General features: G+C 40.7%; 1 protein-coding gene across 5 annotated transcripts in view; it reads left to right on the top strand.

Moving 5' to 3' along the window:
- PIG-V (phosphatidylinositol glycan anchor biosynthesis class V) overlaps nucleotides 1-25,727 on the top strand; it is a 160,285-nt gene that overhangs the window by 20,808 nt on the left and 113,750 nt on the right. For 2 of the 5 annotated variants that reach the window (XM_071690960.1, XM_071690959.1), the window contains exon 2: nucleotides 19,829-19,910. In XM_071690960.1, coding sequence (XP_071547061.1) covers nucleotides 19,836-19,910 — 75 coding nt within the window. In that variant the 5' untranslated portion in view covers nucleotides 19,829-19,835. Of the gene's footprint in view, nucleotides 1-14,422; nucleotides 19,911-25,727 lie in introns of those variants that run through there. The other 3 variants (XM_071690957.1, XM_071690958.1, XM_071690961.1) reach the window with 2 other exon arrangements.

Genomic DNA, 25,727 nt, shown 5'->3' with positions numbered 1-25,727 from the left:
GCACCTCTCAGCCCATTAACATCCAAAAGTCTCTCTTTCATGGCCTATCAATTAACAAGTAATCCAGTATTGCTCCCTGGCCATCTCTCCTACTCACATACAATTACTTATGTATATCTCTCTTTTTAAACCAGGTAGTCCCAATCACCAGTCCTTTTTCAGCACATAAATCTACAAGCTCTTCACCATTTCCATTTACAACACTGAACACCCCATGTACACCAATTATTCCCTCAACTGCTACATTACTGACCTTTGCATTCAAATCACCCTTCACTGTAACCCAGTCTCATGCATCAGAACTACTAACACACTCACTCATCTACTCCCAAAACACTTGCCTCTCATGATCTTTCTTCTCATGCCCAGGTGCATATGCACCAATAATCTCCCATCTCTCTCCATCCACTTTCAGTTTTACCCATATCAGTCTAGAGTTTACTTTCTTACACTCTGTCACAAACTCCCACCACTCCTGTTTCAGGGGTAGTGCTACTCCTTCCCTTGCTCTTGTCCTCTCGACAACCCCTGACTTCACTCCCAAAACATTCCCAAACTTCCCTTCCCCTTTACCCTTGAGCTTCGTTTTAGTCAGAGCCAAAACATCCAGGTTCCTTTCCTCAAACATACTATCTATCTCTCCTTTTTTGTCATCTTGGTTACATCCACACACCTTTAGATACCCCAGTCTGAGCCTTTAAGGAGGATGAGCACTCCCCATGTGACTCCTTCTGTTTCCCCCTTTAGAAAGTTGAAATACAAGGATGGGAGGGTTTCTAATTTCCTGCTCCCGTCCTCTTTAGTTGTCTTCTACAACACGTGAGGAATGCATGGGAAGTATTCTTTCTCTGTATATCTGGGGATAAGGGATAGGGATTGGGGAGAAAGAATACTTCCCTCGCATTCCCCACGTGTTGTAGAAGGCGACTCAAGGGGATGGAAGCAGAGAGCAAGAAACCCTCCCCTCCTTATATTTTAACTTTCTAAAAGGGGAAACAGAAGAAGGAGTCATGCAGGAAGTGCTCATCCTCCTCGAAGGCTCAGATTGGGGTGTCTAAATGTGTGAGGATGTAACCAAGATGAGAAAAGAAGAGAGATAGGTAGTATGCTTCAGGAAAGGAACCTGGATGTTTTGGCTTTGAGTGAAATGAAGCTCAAGGGTAAAGAGAAAGAGTGGTTTGGGAATGTCTTGGGAGTAAAGTCAGGGGTTAGTGAGAGAACAAGAGCACGGGAAGGAGTAGCACTACTCCTGAAGCAGGAGTTGTGGGAGTATGTGATAGAGTGTAAGAAAGTAGACTCTAAATTGTTATGGGTAAAACTGAAGTGGATGGAGAGGGATGGGTGATTATTGGTGCTTATGCACCTAGTCATGAGAAGAAAGATCATGAGAGACAAGTGTTTTGGGAGCAGCCGAGTGAGTGTGTTAGCAACTTTGATGCACGAGATAGGGTTATAGTGATGGGTGATTTGAATGAAAAGGTGAGTAATGTAGCAGTTGAAGGAATAATTGGTGTATATCGGGTATTCAGTGTTGTAAATGGAAATGGTGAAGAGCTTGTAGATTTGTGTGCTGAAAAAGGACTGGTGATTGGGAAGACATGGTTTGAAAAGAGATATACATAAGTATACGTATGTAAGTAGGAGAGATGGTCAGGGAGCATTATTAAATTACATGTTAATTGATAACTGCGTGAAAGAGAGACTTTTGGATGTTAATTTGCTGAAAGGGGCAACTGGAGGGATGTCTGATCATTATCTTGTGGAGACGAAGGTGAAGATTTGTAAAAGTTTTCAGAAAAGAAGATAGAATGTTGGGGTGAAGAGAGTAAGTGAGCTTGGGAAGGAGACTTGTATGAGGAAGTACCAGGAGAGATTGAGTGCAGAATGGAAAAAGGTGAGAGCAAATGATGTAAGAGGAGTTGGGGAGGAATGGGATGTATTTAGGGAAGTAGTGATGGCTTGCACAAAAGATGCCTGTGGCATGAGAAAGGTGGGAGGTGGGCATATTACATAGGGTAGTGAGTGGTGGGATGAAGGAGTAAGATTGTTAGTGAAAGAGAAAAAAAGAGGCATTTGGACGATTTTTGCTGGGAAATATTGCAAATGACTGGGAAATGTATAAAAGAAAGAGGCAGGAAATGAAGAGAAAGGTCCAAGAGGTGAAAAAGAGGGCAAATGAGAGTTGGGGTGAGAGAGTATCGTTAAATTTTAGAGATGATAAAAAGATGTTTTGGAAGGAGGTAAATAAAGTGCATAAGACAAGAGAACAAATGGGAACATAGGTGAAGGGGGCTAATGGGGAGGTAATATCAAGTACTGATGTAGTGAGGAGATGGAGTTAGTATTTTGAAGGTTTGTTGAATGTGTTTGATGATAGAGTGGCAGATATAGGGGGCTTTGGTTGAGGTGATGTGTGAAGTGAGAGGGTCTGGGGGAATGGTTTGGTAAACAGACAAGAGTTAGTGAAAGCTTTGCGGAAGATGAAAGCTAGCAACGCGGCGGGTTTGGGTGGTATTGCAGTGGAATTTATTAAAAAAGGGGGTGACAGTGTTGTTGACTGGTCAGTGAGGATATTCATTGTATGTATGGTTCATGGTGAAGTTCCTGAGAATTGGCGGAATGAATGCATAGTGCCATTGTACAAAGGCAAAGAGGATAGAGGTTTTTTGAATTACAGAGGTATAAGTTTGTGGAGTATTCCTGGGAAATTATATGGGAGGGTATTGATTTAGAGGGTGAAGACATTTACAGAGCATCAAATTGGGAAAGAGCAGTGTGGTTTCAGAAGTGGTAGAGGATGTGTGGATCAGGTGTTTGCTTTGAAGAATATACTTAGAAAAACAGATGAATTTGTATGTAGCATTTATGGATCTGGAGAAGGCATATGACAGATGTTCTGTAGAAGGTATTAAGAGTATACGGTGTGGGAGGTAAGTTGCAAGAAGCAGTGAAAAGTTTTTATCAAGGATGTAAGGCATGTGTACGAGTAGGAAGAGAGGAAAGTGATTGGTTCCCATTGAATGTCGGCTTGCAGCAGGGGTGTGTGATGTCTCCGTGATTGTTTAATTTGTTTATGGATAGGGTTGTTAGGGAGGTAAATGCAAGAGTTTTGCAGAGAGGGGCAAGTATGCAGTCTCTTGTGGATGAGAGGGCTTGGGAAGTGAGTCAGTTGTTGTTCGCTGATGATACAGTGCTAGTGGCTGATTCAGGTGAGAAACTGCAGAAGCTGATTACTGAGTTTGGTAAAGTGTGTGAAAGAAGAAAGCTTAGAGTAAATGTGAATAAGAGCAAGGTTATTAGGTTTAGTAAAGTTGAGAGACAAGTCAATTGGAAGGTAAGTTTGAATGGAGAAAAACTGGAGGAAGTGAAGTGTTTTAGATATCAGGGAGTGGATTTAGCAGCAGGTGGAACCATGGAAGCGGAAGTGAGTCACAGGAAGGGGCGAAGGTTCTGGGAGCAATGAAGAATGTGTGGAAGGCGAGAATGTTATCTCAGAGAGCAAAAATGGGTATGTTTGAAAGAATAGTAGTTCCAAAAATGTTATATAGTTGCGAGGCCTGGGCTATAGATAGGGTTGTATGGAGGAGTATGTGGTGTGAGGTGGTTTGATCGAGTAAGTAATGAAAGGGTAAGAGAGATGTGTGGTAATAAAAAGAGTGTGGTTGAGAGAGCAGAAGAGGGTGTATTAAAATGGTTTGGTCACATGGAGAGAATGAGTGAGGAAAGAATGACAAAGAACATGTATGTGTCAGAGGTGGAAAAAAGGAGAAGCTGCAGACCAAGTTGTAGGTGGAAGGCTGGATTTGTATGTAGCATTTATGGATCTGGAGAAGGCATATGATAGAGTTGATAGAGATGCTCTGTGGAAGGTATTAAGAATATATGGTGTGGGAGGCAAGTTGTTAGAAGCAGTGAAAAGTTTTTATCGAGGATGTAAGGCATGTGTACGTGTAGGAAGAGAGGAAAGTGATTGGTTCTCAGTGAATGTAGGTTTGCGGCAGGGGTGTGTGATGTCTCCATGGTTGTTTAATTTGTTTATGGTTGGGGTTGTTAGGGAGGTGAATGCAAGAGTTTTGGAAAGAGGGGCAAGTATGAAGTCTGTTGGGGATGAGAGAGCTTGGGAAGTGAGTCAGTTGTTGTTCGCTGATGATACAGCGCTGGTGGCTGATTCATGTGAGAAACTGCAGAAGCTGGTGACTGAGTTTGGTAAAGTGTGTGAAAGAAGAAAGTTAAGAGTAAATGTGAATAAGAGCAAGGTTATTAGGTACAGTAGGGTTGAGGGTCAAGTCAATTGGGAGTTGAGTTTGAATGGAGAAAAACTGGAGGAAGTGAAGTGTTTTAGATATCTGGGAGTGGATCTGGCAGCGGATGGAACCATGGAAGCGGAAGTGGATCGTAGGGTCGGGGAGGGGGCGAAAATTCTGGGAGCCTTGAAGAATGTGTGGAAGTCAAGAACATTATCTCGGAAAGCAAAAATGGGTATGTTTGAAGGAATAGTGGTTCCAACAATGTTGTATGGTTGCGAGGCGTGGGCTATGGATAGAGTTGTGCGCAGGAGGATGGCTGTGCTGGAAATGAGATGTTTGAGGACAATGTGTGGTGTGAGGTGGTTTGATTGAGTAAGTAATGTAAGGGTAAGAGAGATGTGTGGAAATAAAAAGAGCGTGGTTGAGAGAGCAGAAGAGGGTGTTTTGAAATGGTTTGGGCACATGGAGAGAATGAGTGAAGAAAGATTGACCAAGAGGATATATGTGTCAGAGGTGGAGGGAACGAGGAGAAGAGGGAGACCAAATTGGAGGTGGAAAGATGGAGTGAAAAAGATTTTGTGTGATCGGGCCCTGAACATGCAGGCGGGTGAAAGGAGGGCAAGGAATAGAGTGAATTGGAGCGATGTGGTATACCGGGGTTGACATGCTGTCAGTGGATTGAATCAAGGCATGTGAAGCGTCTGGGGTAAACCATGGAAAGCTGTGTAGGTATGTATATTTGCGTGTGTGGACGTATGTATATACATGTGTATGGGGGTGGGTTGGGCCATTTCTTTCGTCTGTTTCCTTGCGCTACCTCGCAAACGCGGGAGACAGCGACAAAGCAAAAAAAAAAAAATATATATTAGAATCTCTATTTCACTCTCCTTCTTCAAATGATGTGTCAGGTTTTGAAGCCACTTGCCAAGTAATTTGGAACTCCTCTCAGCTAATTGTGACGGCTGACATCACTGACCTACTGCTCCTAGCCTCTAGATGCTTACAATTTCTCGGGATTCTATCAGGGTCTAAAATTCATCTTTTAATTATGTCAGCCAGCTATCATGGAGGAGTATCGTTTTTTTTTGGTCTTATATTGTGTGTAGTTACATATATATTTAAATTTCATTATATACCAGTTGAAGACTCTTTTCATACTTGTTTGCCTTTTCCCATATTAGCGAGGTAGAGCAGGAACAGATGAAGAAAGGCCCCATTCACTCACATCCATTCTTTAGCTGTCAGGTAATGCACCTAAACCAGAGCCCACTATTCACAACCAGTCCTGACAGACCTTTCCATGGTTTCTTGAGCTACTTTGTATACCCCTATTCAGTCCATTAACAGCATGTGGGGAATACCTGTTTAAGTCTTCGGGGTCTTCAGTCCCACTGCTCAGGCTGGGCCTAGGTTTTTAGGCTGGATCATTGAGTGACCAAGCTGTTGTAAGCAACAGGCTTACTTTGCCCCCAAGCATAGCTGGTCTGGTGCACTTTGTAGGTACTTGTCCAGTGCACACTTAACATCCCATGGCAGTTCAAATGATAACTGGTAAGGTGTTGAAGAGTTGTGGGTCCTGGATGTTTAAGGTGCTCTTTATTTTAATGTATATCACACCAATGTATTTCAGAGGTAGAATTTTACAAGATCTTCCATGCCTGTTGTGCTAGTAGGATGTCATTTCAGATTGCAAGTTGGGCACAATACCTTCCAGGATTTTCTAGGTATGGATGATTATATTCCTCTCCCTTCTTTGCTCCAGGTAGTATAACCTCAGAAATTTTAGCCATCATTGGTAATTTTGTTCCTTTTCCACATTAACGTGGGCTTTGAAAGATCTCTGAATATTTTCTAATTCTGCAGTATGCTTGCCTTGTAGGGTGATGTTAGAACACAGTGGTATTAAATTTCTGAAAGAATTAACACCTTCAATAATATTATCATTGGTTTTTCTTCTCATGTCATGAAGGTTCATAAGCTACCAGACTGCCAGCCTTCTGCATAAGGCAACTGTTGCTTTGTTGTGTTCACAGAAGGGTAGGTTGTTAGACATCTTTACTCAGAGGTCTTTCACATTATTCGGCTGGTTTATGATAGCATCTATATCTGTCCAGTATTCTGGGTTATTTTAGATGTCTTCATATTCCCCATACCAGAGGATGGGGATGCATGTGTGATAGTGTACTACGCTGAAAACGTTAAATACTGGTGACATTCAAAACTTATGCCTAAATTTCCGCTGCAGCCAGTTGGTCTGGTTACACTGTAATTTATATTGTTTAATCTTTGAAATAACAAGTAACTTTGAAGAAAAAAAGAATCTATGCCAGACAGTGTGATGGCTTTCAGGTGTTGCCAATGGCAAATTATTTCTCTACTCCAGGATTTCAAAGTAAAATGAAAGAAAAAGGAAAAGTGTTGACCATTTTATATTGTTTAAGTAAAAGTTTACATGAAATAATGCACTGTGATTTTAGGGAAATTTTAAACAGTGAGAAAGTCTGTTTGGCAACACTATACCACAGACAAGCCATACAAATGAATGCCTATAGCATGTAAGACCAAGACACTGGTATCTACAACAGATATTTTTCAGTAATCATAAATTTGAAGCTGCCAGGAAAAAATAATATAATGAATTAACTGTTTCAAATAACAGTATGGGAAGATGAAATGTACAGTGTACACAGGAAACAATGTTCTTCCCTATATGTTTTCTAAGGTGACATGAAGCTAAAGTTTATTGAGGGTACAAGAGGTGGCGATGGGAATATATAAAGGCAGACAGTATGAATTATGTACATGTGTATATATGTATATGTCTGTGTGTGTATATATATATGTGTACATTGAGATGTATAGGTATGTATATTTGCGTGTGTGGACATGTATGTATATATATGTGTATGGGGGTGGGTTGGGCCATTTCTTTCGACTGTTTCCTTGTGCTACCTCGCAAATGTGGGAGACAGCGGCAAAAAAAAAAAAAAAAGAGGTACAAGCATATGGTGCTCTCAGGGTGAAACCATCACACATGTGGTCATTGAGAGTAGTGTTTCTAATGTGAGGACCAGCAACCCACCTCGGTTTTCCCAGGTCTATCTTTAGGGAAGGACATTCTTTCTTTACTCATCCTTGCTGCCACTTCAATTTGGGAATTTCACTTCTTGGTAATGTATTTCTTCAACTTGTGCCTCAAGATGATTAGTTCTTACTTTTCTAGGGAGAAAGCCTAAATTTTCACTTGGAAACAAGAAAATGTGGGTAGATATGAGATTTCTAGATGCAATAAGCTCTCAGAATGCATGATCAGGGATCTGTTTCCTGCAATGCTTCATCGATGCCTTACCTCATTCAGATCAAGACCTTGTAAACCCCAAACATGGATCTAGAATACATCAGGAACCTTGCCAGTTCCATGCACAGATGTCAGCTGGTGGTAGTCAAGGTCAAAGTAGAGATGACAAAGTACTTGAATATAAGTGTGACATCACCTTTGTAAATGCATGGGGAAGCAGATAAGGTCATGAGATATAGGAATAAAAAGGGAAATGCATGGTGGACAGATGATATTAGAAATGCTGTGGGAAGAAAAGAAATAGAAATATGGCAGATTACTCAAAAGGAATATACCAGCGGGAGTTCAGCAGAGGAGGAGGGAAGAATATAAGATGTGGAAGCAGAACGTTAAAAAGCTAATAGAGGAAAGCAAAAAAAAAGTAGATGATTTTGTATGAAATTAAGTGAAAATTTTAGGAAAAATAAGAAATTGTACTGGAAGGAGGTGAAAAAGGAAAGAGATGGATGTAATAGTGAAAATGTTAATGTGAGAAGTAAGGAAAAGGAGTTGCTGAACCAAAGGAAGAGTATTTTGAAAAACTGATGAATGTGGGAGAAGGTGAGGCAGCAGTTTTCACAAGCATGGGTTTGGAGGATAGAAGGAAGAGCACTATACAAGTGCAAGTGCCTATAGCAAGAAGGGAGATAAAATTGACACCAATGAGGCTAAAGGTAGGAAAGGCACCTGGAGTGGATGGGATTATGACTGAAATGCTGAAGTACGGAGGAGGAAGTGTGATAGACTGGATGCATGTGATATGTAATTTAGCAAGAAACAAAAGATTGTGTGTGAGTATTGGGTGAAAGCTATTATTGTTCCTTGATTCAAAGGAAAAGCTGCAAAGGACATATCTAGCAATTATTGAGGAATAAGTCTTAAGTGTATCAGGAAAAATGTACGCAAGAATGTTGATTCATAGAGCAATGGAAGTGACTGAACGCAGAATAACTAAAGAGCAAGGGGGTTTTAGGAAAGGTAAGGGATGTGTGGCTCAGATTTTTGTGGTGAAAATGACTAAGATTATTTAGCAAAAGTTAAAAAGTTGTATACAGCTTTTATGGATCTGCAGAAAGTGTATGACAGAATCAAGTGGAATGCTTTATGGATGTGTTAAGGATGTATAGGAAAAAGGGACAACTGTTGAATGGTGTGCAAGTCTTCTGTAGAGTAGCAAATGTGTGTGTAAAAGTGGATGGAGAGTTGAACAAAAGTTTCAGTATACATGTGGGTGTCAGGAGGGGCTGTTTGATCTCACCCTCGTTTTTTTACATAATGCAGATGTCTGGGAGATGTATAAAAGAAAGAGGCAGGAGGTCAAGAGAAAGGTGCAAGAGGTGAAAAAGAGGGCAAATGAGAGTTGGGCTGAGAGAGTATCATTAAATTTTAGGGAGAATAAAAAGATGTTTTGGAAGGAGGCAAATAAAGTGTGTAAGACAAGGGAAAAAATGGGAACTTCAGTGAAGGGGGTAAATGGGGAGGTGATAACAAGTAGTGGTGATGTGAGAAATAGATGGAGTGAGTATTTTGAAGGTTTGTTAAATGTGTTTGATGATAGAATGGCAGTTATAGGGTGTTTTGGTCGAGGTAGTGTGCAAAGTAAGAGGGTTAGGGAGAATGATTTGATAAACAGAGAAGAGGTAGTAAAAGCTTTGCGGAAGATGAAAGCCGGCAAGGCGGCGAGTTTGGATGGTATTGCAGTAGAATTTATTGAAAAAGGGGGTGACTGTAATGTTGACTGGTTGGTAAGGTTATTTAATGTATGTATGACTCATGTTGAGGTGCCTGAGGATTGGCGGATTGCTTGCATAGTGCCATTGTACAAAGGCAAAGGGTATAAAAGTTAGTGCTCAAATTACAGATGTATAAGTTTGTTGAGTATTCCTGGGAAATTATATGGGTGGGTATTGACTGAGAGGGTGAAGGCATGTACAGAGCATCAGATTGGGGAAGAGCAGTGTGGTTTCAGAAGTGGTAGAGGATGTGTAGATCAGGTGTTTGCTTTGAAGAATGTGTGTGAGAAATACTTAGAGAAGCAAATGGATTTGTATGTAGCATTTATGGATCTGGAAAAGGCATATGATAGAGTTGATAGAGATGCTCTGTGGAAGGTATTAAGAATATATGGTGTGGAAGGCAAGTTGTTAGAAGCAGTGAAAAGTTTTTATCAAGGTTGTAAGGCATGTGTACGAGTAGGAAGAGAGGAAAGTGATTGGTTCCCATTGAATGTCGGTTTGCAGCAGGGGTGTGTGATGTCTCCATGATTGTTTAATTTGTTTATGGATAGGGTTGTTAGGGAGGTAAATGCAAGAGTTTTGCAGAGAGGGGCAAGTATGCAGTCTCTTGTGGATGAGAGGGCTTGGGAAGTGAGTCAGTTGTTGTTCGCTGATGATACAGTGCTAGTGGCTGATTCAGGTGAGAAACTGCAGAAGCTGATTACTGAGTTTGGTAAAGTGTGTGAAAGAAGAAAGCTTAGAGTAAATGTGAATAAGAGCAAGGTTATTAGGTTTAGTAAAGTTGAGAGACAAGTCAATTGGAAGGTAAGTTTGAATGGAGAAAAACTGGAGGAAGTGAAGTGTTTTAGATATCAGGGAGTGGATTTAGCAGCAGGTGGAACCATGGAAGCGGAAGTGAGTCACAGGAAGGGGCGAAGGTTCTGGGAGCAATGAAGAATGTGTGGAAGGCGAGAATGTTATCTCAGAGAGCAAAAATGGGTATGTTTGAAAGAATAGTAGTTCCAAAAATGTTATATAGTTGCGAGGCCTGGGCTATAGATAGGGTTGTATGGAGGAGTATGTGGTGTGAGGTGGTTTGATCGAGTAAGTAATGAAAGGGTAAGAGAGATGTGTGGTAATAAAAAGAGTGTGGTTGAGAGAGCAGAAGAGGGTGTATTAAAATGGTTTGGTCACATGGAGAGAATGAGTGAGGAAAGAATGACAAAGAACATGTATGTGTCAGAGGTGGAAAAAAGGAGAAGCTGCAGACCAAGTTGTAGGTGGAAGGCTGGATTTGTATGTAGCATTTATGGATCTGGAGAAGGCATATGATAGAGTTGATAGAGATGCTCTGTGGAAGGTATTAAGAATATATGGTGTGGGAGGCAAGTTGTTAGAAGCAGTGAAAAGTTTTTATCGAGGATGTAAGGCATGTGTACGTGTAGGAAGAGAGGAAAGTGATTGGTTCTCAGTGAATGTAGGTTTGCGGCAGGGGTGTGTGATGTCTCCATGGTTGTTTAATTTGTTTATGGTTGGGGTTGTTAGGGAGGTGAATGCAAGAGTTTTGGAAAGAGGGGCAAGTATGAAGTCTGTTGGGGATGAGAGAGCTTGGGAAGTGAGTCAGTTGTTGTTCGCTGATGATACAGCGCTGGTGGCTGATTCATGTGAGAAACTGCAGAAGCTGGTGACTGAGTTTGGTAAAGTGTGTGAAAGAAGAAAGTTAAGAGTAAATGTGAATAAGAGCAAGGTTATTAGGTACAGTAGGGTTGAGGGTCAAGTCAATTGGGAGGTGAGTTTGAATGGAGAAAAACTGGAGGAAGTGAAGTGTTTTAGATATCTGGGAGTGGATCTGGCAGCGGATGGAACCATGGAAGCGGAAGTGGATCGTAGGGTCGGGGAGGGGGCGAAAATTCTGGGAGCCTTGAAGAATGTGTGGAAGTCAAGAACATTATCTTGGAAAGCAAAAATGGGTATGTTTGAAGGAATAGTGGTTCCAACAATGTTGTATGGTTGCGAGGCGTGGGCTATGGATAGAGTTGTGCGCAGGAGGATGGCTGTGCTGGAAATGAGATGTTTGAGGACAATGTGTGGTGTGAGGTGGTTTGATCGAGTAAGTAATGTAAGGGTAAGAGAGATGTGTGGAAATAAAAAGAGCGTGGTTGAGAGAGCAGAAGAGGGTGTTTTGAAATGGTTTGGGCACATGGAGAGAATGAGTGAAGAAAGATTGACCAAGAGGATATATGTGTCAGAGGTGGAGGGAACGAGGAGAAGAGGGAGACCAAATTGGAGGTGGAAAGATGGAGTGAAAAAGATTTTGTGTGATCGGGCCCTGAACATGCAGGCGGGTGAAAGGAGGGCAAGGAATAGAGTGAATTGGAGCGATGTGGTATACCGGGGTTGACATGCTGTCAGTGGATTGAATCAAGGCATGTGAAGCGTCTGGGGTAAACCATGGAAAGCTGTGTAGGTATGTATATTTGCGTGTGTGGATGTATGTATATACATGTGTATGGGGGTGGGTTGGGCCATTTCTTTCGTCTGTTTCCTTGCGCTACCTCGCAAACGCGGGAGACAGCGACAAAGCAAAAAAAAAAAAATATATATTAGAATCTCTATTTCACTCTCCTTCTTCAAATGATGTGTCAGGTTTTGAAGCCACTTGCCAAGTAATTTGGAACTCCTCTCAGCTAATTGTGACGGCTGACATCACTGACCTACTGCTCCTAGCCTCTAGATGCTTACAATTTCTCGGGATTCTATCAGGGTCTAAAATTCATCTTTTAATTATGTCAGCCAGCTATCATGGAGGAGTATCGTTTTTTTTTGGTCTTATATTGTGTGTAGTTACATATATATTTAAATTTCATTATATACCAGTTGAAGACTCTTTTCATACTTGTTTGCCTTTTCCCATATTAGCGAGGTAGAGCAGGAACAGATGAAGAAAGGCCCCATTCACTCACATCCATTCTTTAGCTGTCAGGTAATGCACCTAAACCAGAGCCCACTATTCACAACCAGTCCTGACAGACCTTTCCATGGTTTCTTGAGCTACTTTGTATACCCCTATTCAGTCCATTAACAGCATGTGGGGAATACCTGTTTAAGTCTTCGGGGTCTTCAGTCCCACTGCTCAGGCTGGGCCTAGGTTTTTAGGCTGGATCATTGAGTGACCAAGCTGTTGTAAGCAACAGGCTTACTTTGCCCCCAAGCATAGCTGGTCTGGTGCACTTTGTAGGTACTTGTCCAGTGCACACTTAACATCCCATGGCAGTTCAAATGATAACTGGTAAGGTGTTGAAGAGTTGTGGGTCCTGGATGTTTAAGGTGCTCTTTATTTTAATGTATATCACACCAATGTATTTCAGAGGTAGAATTTTACAAGATCTTCCATGCCTGTTGTGCTAGTAGGATGTCATTTCAGATTGCAAGTTGGGCACAATACCTTCCAGGATTTTCTAGGTATGGATGATTATATTCCTCTCCCTTCTTTGCTCCAGGTAGTATAACCTCAGAAATTTTAGCCATCATTGGTAATTTTGTTCCTTTTCCACATTAACGTGGGCTTTGAAAGATCTCTGAATATTTTCTAATTCTGCAGTATGCTTGCCTTGTAGGGTGATGTTAGAACACAGTGGTATTAAATTTCTGAAAGAATTAACACCTTCAATAATATTATCATTGGTTTTTCTTCTCATGTCATGAAGGTTCATAAGCTACCAGACTGCCAGCCTTCTGCATAAGGCAACTGTTGCTTTGTTGTGTTCACAGAAGGGTAGGTTGTTAGACATCTTTACTCAGAGGTCTTTCACATTATTCGGCTGGTTTATGATAGCATCTATATCTGTCCAGTATTCTGGGTTATTTTAGATGTCTTCATATTCCCCATACCAGAGGATGGGGATGCATGTGTGATAGTGTACTACGCTGAAAACGTTAAATACTGGTGACATTCAAAACTTATGCCTAAATTTCCGCTGCAGCCAGTTGGTCTGGTTACACTGTAATTTATATTGTTTAATCTTTGAAATAACAAGTAACTTTGAAGAAAAAAAGAATCTATGCCAGACAGTGTGATGGCTTTCAGGTGTTGCCAATGGCAAATTATTTCTCTACTCCAGGATTTCAAAGTAAAATGAAAGAAAAAGGAAAAGTGTTGACCATTTTATATTGTTTAAGTAAAAGTTTACATGAAATAATGCACTGTGATTTTAGGGAAATTTTAAACAGTGAGAAAGTCTGTTTGGCAACACTATACCACAGACAAGCCATACAAATGAATGCCTATAGCATGTAAGACCAAGACACTGGTATCTACAACAGATATTTTTCAGTAATCATAAATTTGAAGCTGCCAGGAAAAAATAATATAATGAATTAACTGTTTCAAATAACAGTATGGGAAGATGAAATGTACAGTGTACACAGGAAACAATGTTCTTCCCTATATGTTTTCTAAGGTGACATGAAGCTAAAGTTTATTGAGGGTACAAGAGGTGGCGATGGGAATATATAAAGGCAGACAGTATGAATTATGTACATGTGTATATATGTATATGTCTGTGTGTGTATATATATATGTGTACATTGAGATGTATAGGTATGTATATTTGCGTGTGTGGACATGTATGTATATATATGTGTATGGGGGTGGGTTGGGCCATTTCTTTCGACTGTTTCCTTGTGCTACCTCGCAAATGTGGGAGACAGCGGCAAAAAAAAAAAAAAAAGAGGTACAAGCATATGGTGCTCTCAGGGTGAAACCATCACACATGTGGTCATTGAGAGTAGTGTTTCTAATGTGAGGACCAGCAACCCACCTCGGTTTTCCCAGGTCTATCTTTAGGGAAGGACATTCTTTCTTTACTCATCCTTGCTGCCACTTCAATTTGGGAATTTCACTTCTTGGTAATGTATTTCTTCAACTTGTGCCTCAAGATGATTAGTTCTTACTTTTCTAGGGAGAAAGCCTAAATTTTCACTTGGAAACAAGAAAATGTGGGTAGATATGAGATTTCTAGATGCAATAAGCTCTCAGAATGCATGATCAGGGATCTGTTTCCTGCAATGCTTCATCGATGCCTTACCTCATTCTGATCAAGACCTTGTAAACCCCAAACATGGATCTAGAATACATCAGGAACCTTGCCAGTTCCATGCACAGATGTCAGCTGGTGGTAGTCAAGGTCAAAGTAGAGATGACAAAGTACTTGAATATAAGTGTGACATCACCTTTGTAAATGCATGGGGAAGCAGATAAGGTCATGAGATATAGGAATAAAAAGGGAAATGCATGGTGGACAGATGATATTAGAAATGCTGTGGGAAGAAAAGAAATAGAAATATGGCAGATTACTCAAAAGGAATATACCAGCGGGAGTTCAGCAGAGGAGGAGGGAAGAATATAAGATGTGGAAGCAGAACGTTAAAAAGCTAATAGAGGAAAGCAAAAAAAAAGTAGATGATTTTGTATGAAATTAAGTGAAAATTTTAGGAAAAATAAGAAATTGTACTGGAAGGAGGTGAAAAAGGAAAGAGATGGATGTAATAGTGAAAATGTTAATGTGAGAAGTAAGGAAAAGGAGTTGCTGAACCAAAGGAAGAGTATTTTGAAAAACTGATGAATGTGGGAGAAGGTGAGGCAGCAGTTTTCACAAGCATGGGTTTGGAGGATAGAAGGAAGAGCACTATACAAGTGCAAGTGCCTATAGCAAGAAGGGAGATAAAATTGACACCAATGAGGCTAAAGGTAGGAAAGGCACCTGGAGTGGATGGGATTATGACTGAAATGCTGAAGTACGGAGGAGGAAGTGTGATAGACTGGATGCATGTGATATGTAATTTAGCAAGAAACAAAAGATTGTGTGTGAGTATTGGGTGAAAGCTATTATTGTTCCTTGATTCAAAGGAAAAGCTGCAAAGGACATATCTAGCAATTATTGAGGAATAAGTCTTAAGTGTATCAGGAAAAATGTACGCAAGAATGTTGATTCATAGAGCAATGGAAGTGACTGAACGCAGAATAACTAAAGAGCAAGGGGGTTTTAGGAAAGGTAAGGGATGTGTGGCTCAGATTTTTGTGGTGAAAATGACTAAGATTATTTAGCAAAAGTTAAAAAGTTGTATACAGCTTTTATGGATCTGCAGAAAGTGTATGACAGAATCAAGTGGAATGCTTTATGGATGTGTTAAGGATGTATAGGAAAAAGGGACAACTGTTGAATGGTGTGCAAGTCTTCTGTAGAGTAGCAAATGTGTGTGTAAAAGTGGATGGAGAGTTGAACAAAAGTTTCAGTATACATGTGGGTGTCAGGAGGGGCTGTTTGATCTCACCCTCGTTTTTTTACATAATGCAGATGTCTGGGAGATGTATAAAAGAAAGAGGCAGGAGGTCAAGAGAAAGGTGCAAGAGGTGAAAAAGAGGGCAAATGAGAGTTGGGCTGAGAGAGTATCATTAAATTTTAGGGAGAATAAAAAGATGTTTTGGAAGGAGGCAAATAAAGTGTGTAAGACAAGGGAAAAAATGGGAACTTCAGTGAAGGGGGTAAATGGGGAGGTGATAACAAGTAGTGGTGATGTGAGAAATAGATGGAGTGAGTATTTTGAAGGTTTGTTAAATGTGTTTGATGATAGAATGGCAGTTATAGGGTGTTTTGGTCGAGGTAGTGTGCAAAGTAAGAGGGTTAGGGAGAATGATTTGATAAACAGAGAAGAGGTAGTAAAAGCTTTGCGGAAGATGAAAGCCGGCAAGGCGGCGAGTTTGGATGGTATTGCAGTAGAATTTATTGAAAAAGGGGGTGACTGTAATGTTGACTGGTTGGTAAGGTTATTTAATGTATGTATGACTCATGTTGAGGTGCCTGAGGATTGGCGGATTGCTTGCATAGTGCCATTGTACAAAGGCAAAGGGTATAAAAGTTAGTGCTCAAATTACAGATGTATAAGTTTGTTGAGTATTCCTGGGAAATTATATGGGTGGGTATTGACTGAGAGGGTGAAGGCATGTACAGAGCATCAGATTGGGGAAGAGCAGTGTGGTTTCAGAAGTGGTAGAGGATGTGTAGATCAGGTGTTTGCTTTGAAGAATGTGTGTGAGAAATACTTAGAGAAGCAAATGGATTTGTATGTAGCATTTATGGATCTGGAAAAGGCATATGATAGAGTTGATAGAGATGCTCTGTGGAAGGTATTAAGAATATATGGTGTGGAAGGCAAGTTGTTAGAAGCAGTGAAAAGTTTTTATCAAGGTTGTAAGGCATGTGTACGTGTAGGAAGAGAGGAAAGTGATTGGTTCTCAGTAAATGTAAGTTTGCGGCAGGGGTATGTGATGTCTCTGTGGTTGTTTAATTTGTTTATGGATAGGGTTGTTAGGGAGATGAATGCAAGAGTTTTGGAAAGAGGGGCAAGTATGCAGTCTGTTGTGGATGAGAGAGCTTGGGAAGTGAGTCAGTTGTTGTTCGCTGATGATACAGCAATGGTGGTTGATTTGTGGGAAAAACTGCAGAAGCTGGTGACTGAGTTTGGTCAATCATACTCTTCTTATTATCACACCTTTATTTTACTCTTTTATGACATACTTGATCAAACCACTTCACACCATTTATCATCCTTAGACATTTCATTTCCAACACATCTACCCCCTCCACACATCTTTATTTATAAACCATGCCACATATCAATACAGCATTGTCAGGACTACTGTACTTTCTAACATACCCATATTGATGCACCCAGATAATGGCCTCTCTTTCCACACATTTCTTAATGCTCGAAGAACCTTTTGCTCCCTTATGCACCCTACAATTTGCATCTGCTTCTATGGTTCCACTCACTGACATGTTCACTCCCAGATATCTAAAACACTTCATCTCCTTCAAATTTTCTCCATTCAAACTCACACCTGGCTAACCTGTCCCTCTGCCCTGCTAACTAAAAACCTTGCTTTAATCGCATTTGGTCCAACTTTCTCCTTTCACACTCTCTGCTAAACTCTCACTAGCTTTAGCACTTTCTCTCTCAAATTTGCCACCAATGCTATGTCCTCAGCAAATAGCAACTGACACTTCCCAGGCCTCCTCACCCCACAGACTGCATAATTGCCCCTCTCTCTAAGTGCAAGGGTCTTGGAGAGAGGGGGGAATATGCAGTCTGTATGGGGAGGGGCTGGGAAGTGTCAGCTGATGCTTACTGATGACGCATCTCTGGTGGCAAATTTGGATGAGAAAATGTGGAAGTTGATGCCCGAGTTTGGGAGTGCATGAAAGGAAGAAGTTATGAATAAATGTGAGTACAAATTAGGATATTAGGTTGAACTGGGCAGAGGGACAGGTTAGTTGAGCAGTGAATTTGAAGGAAGAAAATTTAGAGGAAGTTAAGTGCTTTAGATACCCGGGAGTGTACATGATAGTGAAGGGAACCTTGGAAATGGAAGTGAGTCACAGTGTGGTTGAGAGAATGGATGTTCTTGAAGCATTGAGAAATGTGTGGAAAGTGAGGTCATTTTTGTCTGGGAGGACAAAAATGGGTAAATTTGAAGGTATAGCAGTTCCAATGATGTATGGATGCTAGGCACAGGCAGTAGATTTGGATGTGCAGAGGAGGGTGTATGTGTTGGAATTGAAATGTTTTAGGACAATATATGATTTGAGGTTTGATCAAGTAAGTAATGGAAGGATAAGATAGAGGTGTTTGATAAGAAGAGTGTGGTTGAAAAACCAGTAGAGGGTGCACTAAAATGGTATGGACGTATGGAGAGAATGAGTGAGGAGAGGTTGACAAAGATGATATATGTGTCAGAAGTGGAGGGGACAAGAAGAGGGAGACCAGACTGGAGATGGAAGGATGAAGTGAAAAAGATTTTGAGTGCTCGGAGCCTGAACATGCAGGAGGGTGAAAGGCATGCATGGGATAGGATGAATTGGAGTGATGTCATATACAGTTGGGGATATGTTGTTAATGGACTGAGCCAGGGTATGTAAGGCAGCTGGGGGAGCCAGTAGAAAGGTGTGTGAGGCCTGTTTGAAGAAAAAGGGCTGTGGTTTGATGAATTGCATATGGATGCGAGCAAATGCTGCCTTTCTTCATCTGTTCTTGGTGATGCCTTGCTAACACCAGATACAGCAAACAGTTATGAAAAAAAGAATTCTCAATGGACAAGTACAGTTTTTTATTTGATTTTAAGAAATGGTCATTATCAGAGGTCCTGTTCTCTTATACCTTTATTGTGAAGGAAATTAGAGTTTTGAGGAAAAGTCTTCATGGTACATTATCAATTTATTTTATATACAATTTAGTGAGTAGCTAAAGTGTTCTAGAATACTTATAGGTAAAGCAGAGTGGTAAATTGCACATAAAATTCAATATTGTAATATTATGTACACAATATCTTAACTGTTATTAAGTCTTTAATGTTTATAATGTTGCTTCAAACACCATTTCATAAGGATTACTTTGAGTAAGTGTTCATTTTTGTTTTAAAACTTAATATGAACATTGAAGTCTCCAGGAGTAAACAATATAGATTCTTTTCTTTGATATAAAATAGTACAGGTTGTGCATCCTTAATCCGAAATTCGAAACTTTTTGAGCAGCGACATGACATTATGAATGGAAAATTCTACACCTAAACAATTTTTTCATTGTATTATTGGTTTCATATTTTTTTATTTTTAAGTACTTAAGTGTGAATAAGTGTAAGAAAATGATTGCTTATCAATATCATATAAATTCAGAGTCAGGAATGAAGATGATGCCAAATAACCACAGATTGTCCACTTGGGCGGCTGAGGTCGTAACACATTAGCATTCTGATGGTTCATTGTTAACAAACTTTGTTTCATGCACAAAATTGTTGATAATACTTCATAAATTACCTTCAAGCTATGTGTATAAGGTGTATATGAAATATAAATGGATTTTGTGTTTAGACTTGGGGTCCCATCCACAAGATATCTCATTATGTATATGCAAATATTCCAAAATCTAAAAAAATCCAAAATGTAAAAAACTTCTGGTCCCAGGCATTTTTGGTAAGGGATGCTCGACCTGTAGTTACTTTTAACTTTACCTTTTAACTATCATTTTGAAGAATTTTATAGTTTTGAGGAAATATCTTTATGGGATAATCTATTATCAGAGTATTTCTATTTTTTTCCCCAGTGGCTGATACAAAAGGTTTTCATCTACTGTCCTTATTTGTAGTTTAAACCAAAAAGCCAAACCCAGGTGGGCAAATGAGTTGCTACCTGAGTATGCTTCACTACAACCCTGGAGGCAGGCACTAATTGGCCACAGGCAGTTCCAAATTACCAAATGAGTAGCTGTAGAGACCATGGAATCATTTGAAAAGAGTGGGTTAAGCAGAGGCTTCTGGACCAAAATATGAGGGTTGGAATTAACCTGACCTGTATATATAAATGGCTTATGGGACACTGTCTAGGGGTGAAAAGTTTTTCAGCCTTCTAAACCTATATTTTTATCATTTACCTATACAGGTCCCAGATGATTTATTTTCTGTTATATACTTATAGCTGAGAAATGACAACATACACACTGAGACAGAAAGTCAAAAACTTTGCCATTGCATCAAGAGTTGTGGTGCTGGCATTGCAGGTAGGAGTTTACTTTCTTATGTTTTTTAAAAGCTGATAAGCTTGAAAGCTGAGGTTTTGGGGAGGGCAGGACAAGTAATTACTTGTGCCTCTATAGCTAGAGCTTTACTTTAGTGATACCAAGAACTGACTATGAAATTTAATGAATGTTTTGCAGAAGTAGTTTACAATATGAAGAATATGATATTTAAGACCTGCTCATGTTGATTGCTACTTCTTTGTTTTTTTCATCCTACAATAAGTTCCTTGATTGTGGGGAGGGTAGTGAAAATTAGGAAAAATGTAGGATTGAATAAGTAAAAGTTGGTGAAGCATCTAAAAATGAAGAGAATCTATGAAAATTTCACCTGACTTCCCCCTGTTAGCAGCCAAGAGTGACTGCATAGAGTGCAATATAGAGAACTGTCATTTGATATTGTTGTGTACATGCATACAATGCATGTTGAAATGAAAAATAAGGCTTTGAAAAAAACATTTTCACAGTGAATGACATAAATATGCTCTAACCCTTTCAATGCACAGTGCCTCAGAAATTATCATCCTAGTACACACACACACACACACACACACACACACACACACACACACACACACAAGATTTATGTGTCAGAAGTGGACAGAAAAGGAAACCAGGGAGACCAAATTGGAGATGGAAGGATGGAGTAAATAAGATTTTGAGCAATTGGGGCCTGAACATGCAGGAGGGTGAAAAGGCATGCGTAAGATAGAGTGAATTGGAACATTGTAGTATACTGGGGTCAATATGCTGTCAGTGGACTGAACAAGGACTTGTGATGCCTCCAGGGGAAACCATGGAAAGGTGTATGGGACCTGGATGTGGATAGGAAGCTGTGAATTCAATGCATAACACAATATGATATCTAAAGAATGGACATGGATCACTGTCCCCTGCGTCAACAAGGTGGCACCGAGAAACAGATGAAAAAATACCACATCTGCTCACATCCCTTCTCAAGTTGTCATGTGTAGGCCTCCAAAACAACATCTTCCTATCCACATCTAGGCCCCACCGACCTTTCTTCCCCTGTATTCCCTGCATGTCGTAGAAGGTGACGAAAGGCACCAAAACCACAGCTCCCTATCCATATCCAGGCCCTAGAGACCTTTCCATAGTTTACCCCAGACGCTACACGTGCCCTTGTTCAGTCCATTAACAGCACGCCAACCCCGATATACCACATCATTCCAATTCACTCTATTCCTTGTACAATTCTAACCCTCCTGTATGTCCAGGCCCCAATCACTTAAAATCTTTTTCACTCCATCCTCCCACCTCCAATTTGCTCTCCAGCTTCTCCTTCTTCCCTCCACCTCTGACACATATATCCTCTTTGTCAATTTTTTTCTCACTCATTCTCTCCATACGTCCAAACAATTTCAACAAACCCGCTTCTGCTCTCTCAACCACACTCTTTTTCTATCCACACATCTCATCTTACCCTTTCACTACTTAATCAAACCACCTCACACCACATATTATCCTCTAACATTTAATTTCCAACACATCCACTCTCATCTGTACAACCCTATCTATACCCCAGTCTCACAATCATATAGCATTGTTGGAACCACTATTCCTTCAAACATACTCATTTTTGCTCTCTAAGATAAAGTTCTCTCCTCCCATATATTCTTCATTGCTCCCAGAACCTTCGCCCCCTCCCCCATCTTGTGACTCACTTTCACTTCCATGGTTCCATTCGCTGCTAAGTCCACTCCCAGATATCAAAAGCGCTACACTTCCTCCAATTCCTCTCCATTCAAACTTACATCCCAGTTAACTTGTCTCTTAACCCTACTGAACCTAAGAAACTTGCTCTTATTCACATTCACTCTCAACTTTCTCCTTTCACACACTTTTCCAAATTCAGTCACCAACTTCTGCAGTTTCTTAAATGAATCAGCCACTAGAGCAGTATCATCGGTAAACAACAACTGACTCACTTCCCAGGCCATCTCATCCCATACAGACTGCATACTCACCCCTCTCTCCAAAACACTTGTATTTACCTCCCTAACCACCCCATCCATAAAGATTCAGTGGGAACCAATCGCTCTCCCCTCTTCCTACTCATACACATGCCTTAGATTCTTGGTAAAAACTTTTCACTACTTCTAGCAACTTACCTCCCACATCATATACTCTTAAAACCTTCCACAATGCATCTTTATCAATCCTATGATATGCCTTCTCCAGATGTATAAATGCTACATACAAATCCATCTTTTTTTCTAAGTATTTCTCACGTACATTATTCAAAGCAAACACCTGATCCACACATACTCTACCACTTCTGAAACCACAGTGCTCCTCCCCAGTCTGATGCTCTGTACATGCCTTCGCCCTCTCAGTCAATACCCTCCCAAATAATTTTCCAGGAATACTCAACAAACATATGCCTGTGTAGTTTGAACACTCACTTTTATCCCCTTTGCCTTTGTACAGTGGCACTATGCATGCATTCCACCAATTCTCAGGCATTTCACCATGATCCATACATACATTCAATATCCTTACCAACCAATCAACAACAAAGTCACCCCCTTTCTTAATAAATTCCACCGCAATACCAGTTTGATGATAGAATGGCAGATGCAGGGTGTTTTGGTTGGGTGGTGTTTGAAGTGATAGGCTTTGGAAGAATGGTTTGGTTAAGAGAGGAGTTGGTGAAATCCTTGTGTATTGTTCAAATTACAGAGCATAAGTCTGTTGAGTATTTCTGGGAAATTATATGGGAGGGTATTGATTGAGAGGGTAAAGGCATGTACAGAGCATCAGATTGGGAAGAGCAATGTGGTTTCAGAAGTGGTAGAGGATTTGTGGATCAGGCATTTACTTGAAGAATGTGTGTGAGAAATACTTAGAAAAACAGATGGATTTGTATGTAGCATTTATGGATCTGGAGAAGGCATATGATAGGGTTGATAGAGATGCTTTGTGGAAGGTTGTAAGAGTATATGGTGTGGGAGGTAAGTTGCTGGAAGCGGTGAAAAGTTTTTACCAAGGATGTAAGGCATTTGTACGAGTAGGAAGAGAGGAAAGTGATTGGTTCCCAGTGAATGTCGGTTTGCGTCAGGGGTGTGTTATGTCTCCATGGTTGTTCATTTTGTTTATGGCTGGGGTGGTTAGGGAGGTGAATGCAAGAGTTTTGGAGAGAGGAGCAAGTATGCAAGTCTGTTCTGGAAGAGAGGGCTTGGGAAATGAGTCAGTTGTTTTTCGCTGATGATACAGCATTGGTGGCTGATTCAGGTGAGTAATTGCAGAAGTTGGGTGACTGAGTTTAATAAAGTGTGGGAAAGAAGAAAATTGAGAGTAAATGTGCATAAGAGCAAAATTATTAGGTTCAGTAGAGTTGAAAGACAAGTTCACTGGGAGAGAAGTTTGAGTGGAGAAAAACTGGAGGAAGTGAAGTATTTTAGACATCTTGGAGTGGATCTTGCAGTGGATGGAACCATGGAAATGGAAGTGAGTCACAGGGTGGGGGATGGGGCAAAGGTTCTGGGAGCATTGAAGAATGTGTGGAAGGCAAGAATGTTATCTCAGAGAGCAAAATTGGGTATGTTTGAAGGAATAGTGGTTCCAGCAATGTTATACGGTGGTGAGGCATGAGCTAATGATAGGGTTGTGTCGAGGAGGGTGGATGCGTTGGAAATAAAATGGTTTGGGACATTATGTGGTGTGTGGTGATTTGATTCAGTAATTAAGGAAAGGATAAGAGATATGTGTGGTAATAAAAAGAGCATGGTTGAGAGAGCAGAAGAGGGTGTGTTGAAAAGAATGGCAAAGCGGATATATGTGTCAAAGGTGGAGAGAACACGGAGAAGCAGGAGACCAAATTGGAGGTGGAAGGATAGAGTGAAAAAGATTTTGAGTGATTGGGGCCTGAACATACAGGAGGGTGGAAGGTGTGCAAGGAATAGACTGAATTGAAGCATTGTAGTATACCGGGGTCGACGTGCTGTCAATGGATTGAAACAGGGCATGTGAAGCATCTGGGCTAAAACCATGGAAAGGTCTGTGTGGCCTGGATGTGGAAAGGAAGCTCTGGTTTCGTTGCATTACACATGACAGCCATAGACTGAGTGTGAATGAATGTGGCCTTTTTTTTTGGTCTTTTCCTGTTGCTACCTCCCTAGAAGGATGCTATTTCATATGTGGCAGGATGGCAATAGGAGTGAATGTGTACATATGTATATGTATGTAGACATTGAAATGTGTATGTGTGTATGTATATGTGCATGTATGGGCTTTTATATATTTTGCAAGGCAGTGCAAGGAAACAGACGAAAGAATGGCCCAACCCCCCACATACACATGTATATACATACACGTCCACACACGCACATATACATACCTATACATCTCAATGTATGCCTGTAATACACACACAAACATATACATATATACAAATGTACATAATTCATACTGTCTGCCCTTATTCAGTCCCATCGCCACCCCGCCACACATGAAATGAAAACCCCCTTGCCCCACATGTGTGCGAGGTAGCGCTAGGAAAAGACAACAAAGGCCACATTTATTCACACTCAGTCTCTAGCTGTCATGTATAATGCACTGAAACCAAAGCTCCCTTTCCACATCCAGGCCCCATAAAACTTTCCATGGTTTACCCCAGATGCTTCACATGCCCTGGTTCAATACATTGACAGCGCATCAACTCCGGTATACCACATCGTTCCACCCTGGTATACCACATCGTTCCATTTCACTCTATTCCTTGCACGCCTTTCACCCTCCTGCATATTCAGGCCCCAATCACTCAAAATCCTTTTCACTCCATCTTTACACCTCCAATTTGGTCTCCCACTTCTCCCCGTTCCCTCCACATCTGACACATGTATCCTCTTTGTCAATCTTTCCTCACTCATTCTCTACATGTGACCAAACCATTTCAAAACCCCTCTTCTGCTCTCTACACCACACTCTTTTTATTACCACACATCTCTCTTACCCTTACGTTACTTACTCGATCAAACCACCTCACACCAAATATTGTCCTCAAACATCTCATTTCCAACACATCCACCCTCCTCCACACAACTCTATCTACAGCCCACACCTCGCAACCACATAACATTCTTGGAACAACTATTCCTTCAAACATACCCATTTTTGCTTTCCAAGATAACATTCTCGACTTCCACACATTTTTCAACACTTCCAAAACTTTCGCCCCCTCCCCCACCCTATGATTCACTTCCACTGCCATGGTTCCATCCGCTGCCAAATCCACTCCCAGATATCTAAAACAATTCACTTCCTCCAGTTTTTCTTCATTCAAACTTACCTCCCAATTGACTTGCCCCTCAACCCTACTGTACCTAATAACCTTGCTCTTATTCACATTTCTTTCAGCTTTCTTCTTTCACACGCTTTACCAAACTCAGTCACCAGCTTCTGCAGTTTCTCACCCAAATCAGCCACCAGCGCTGTATCATCAGTGAACAACAACTGACTCACTAACCAAGCTCTTTCACAACAGACTGCAAAGTGAGAGGGTTAGGGAGAATGATTTGGTAAACAGAGAAGAGGTAGTAAAAGCTTTGCGGAAGATGAAAGCCGGCAAGGCAGCGGGTTTGGATGGTATTGCAGTGGAATTTATTAAAAAAGGGGGTGACTGTATTGTTGACTGGTTGGTAAGGTTATTTACTATATGTATGACTCATGGTGAGGTGCCTGAGGACTGGCAGAATGCTTGCATAGTGCTATTGTACAAAAGCGAAGGGGATAAGAGTGAGTTCTAAAATTACAGAGGTATAAGTTTCTTGAGTATTCCTG

This window comes from Panulirus ornatus, chromosome 49 (assembly GCF_036320965.1).
Source record: "Panulirus ornatus isolate Po-2019 chromosome 49, ASM3632096v1, whole genome shotgun sequence".
Lineage (NCBI taxonomy): Eukaryota > Metazoa > Arthropoda > Malacostraca > Decapoda > Palinuridae > Panulirus > Panulirus ornatus.
This window is presented reverse-complemented; position numbering and strand designations above follow the sequence as displayed.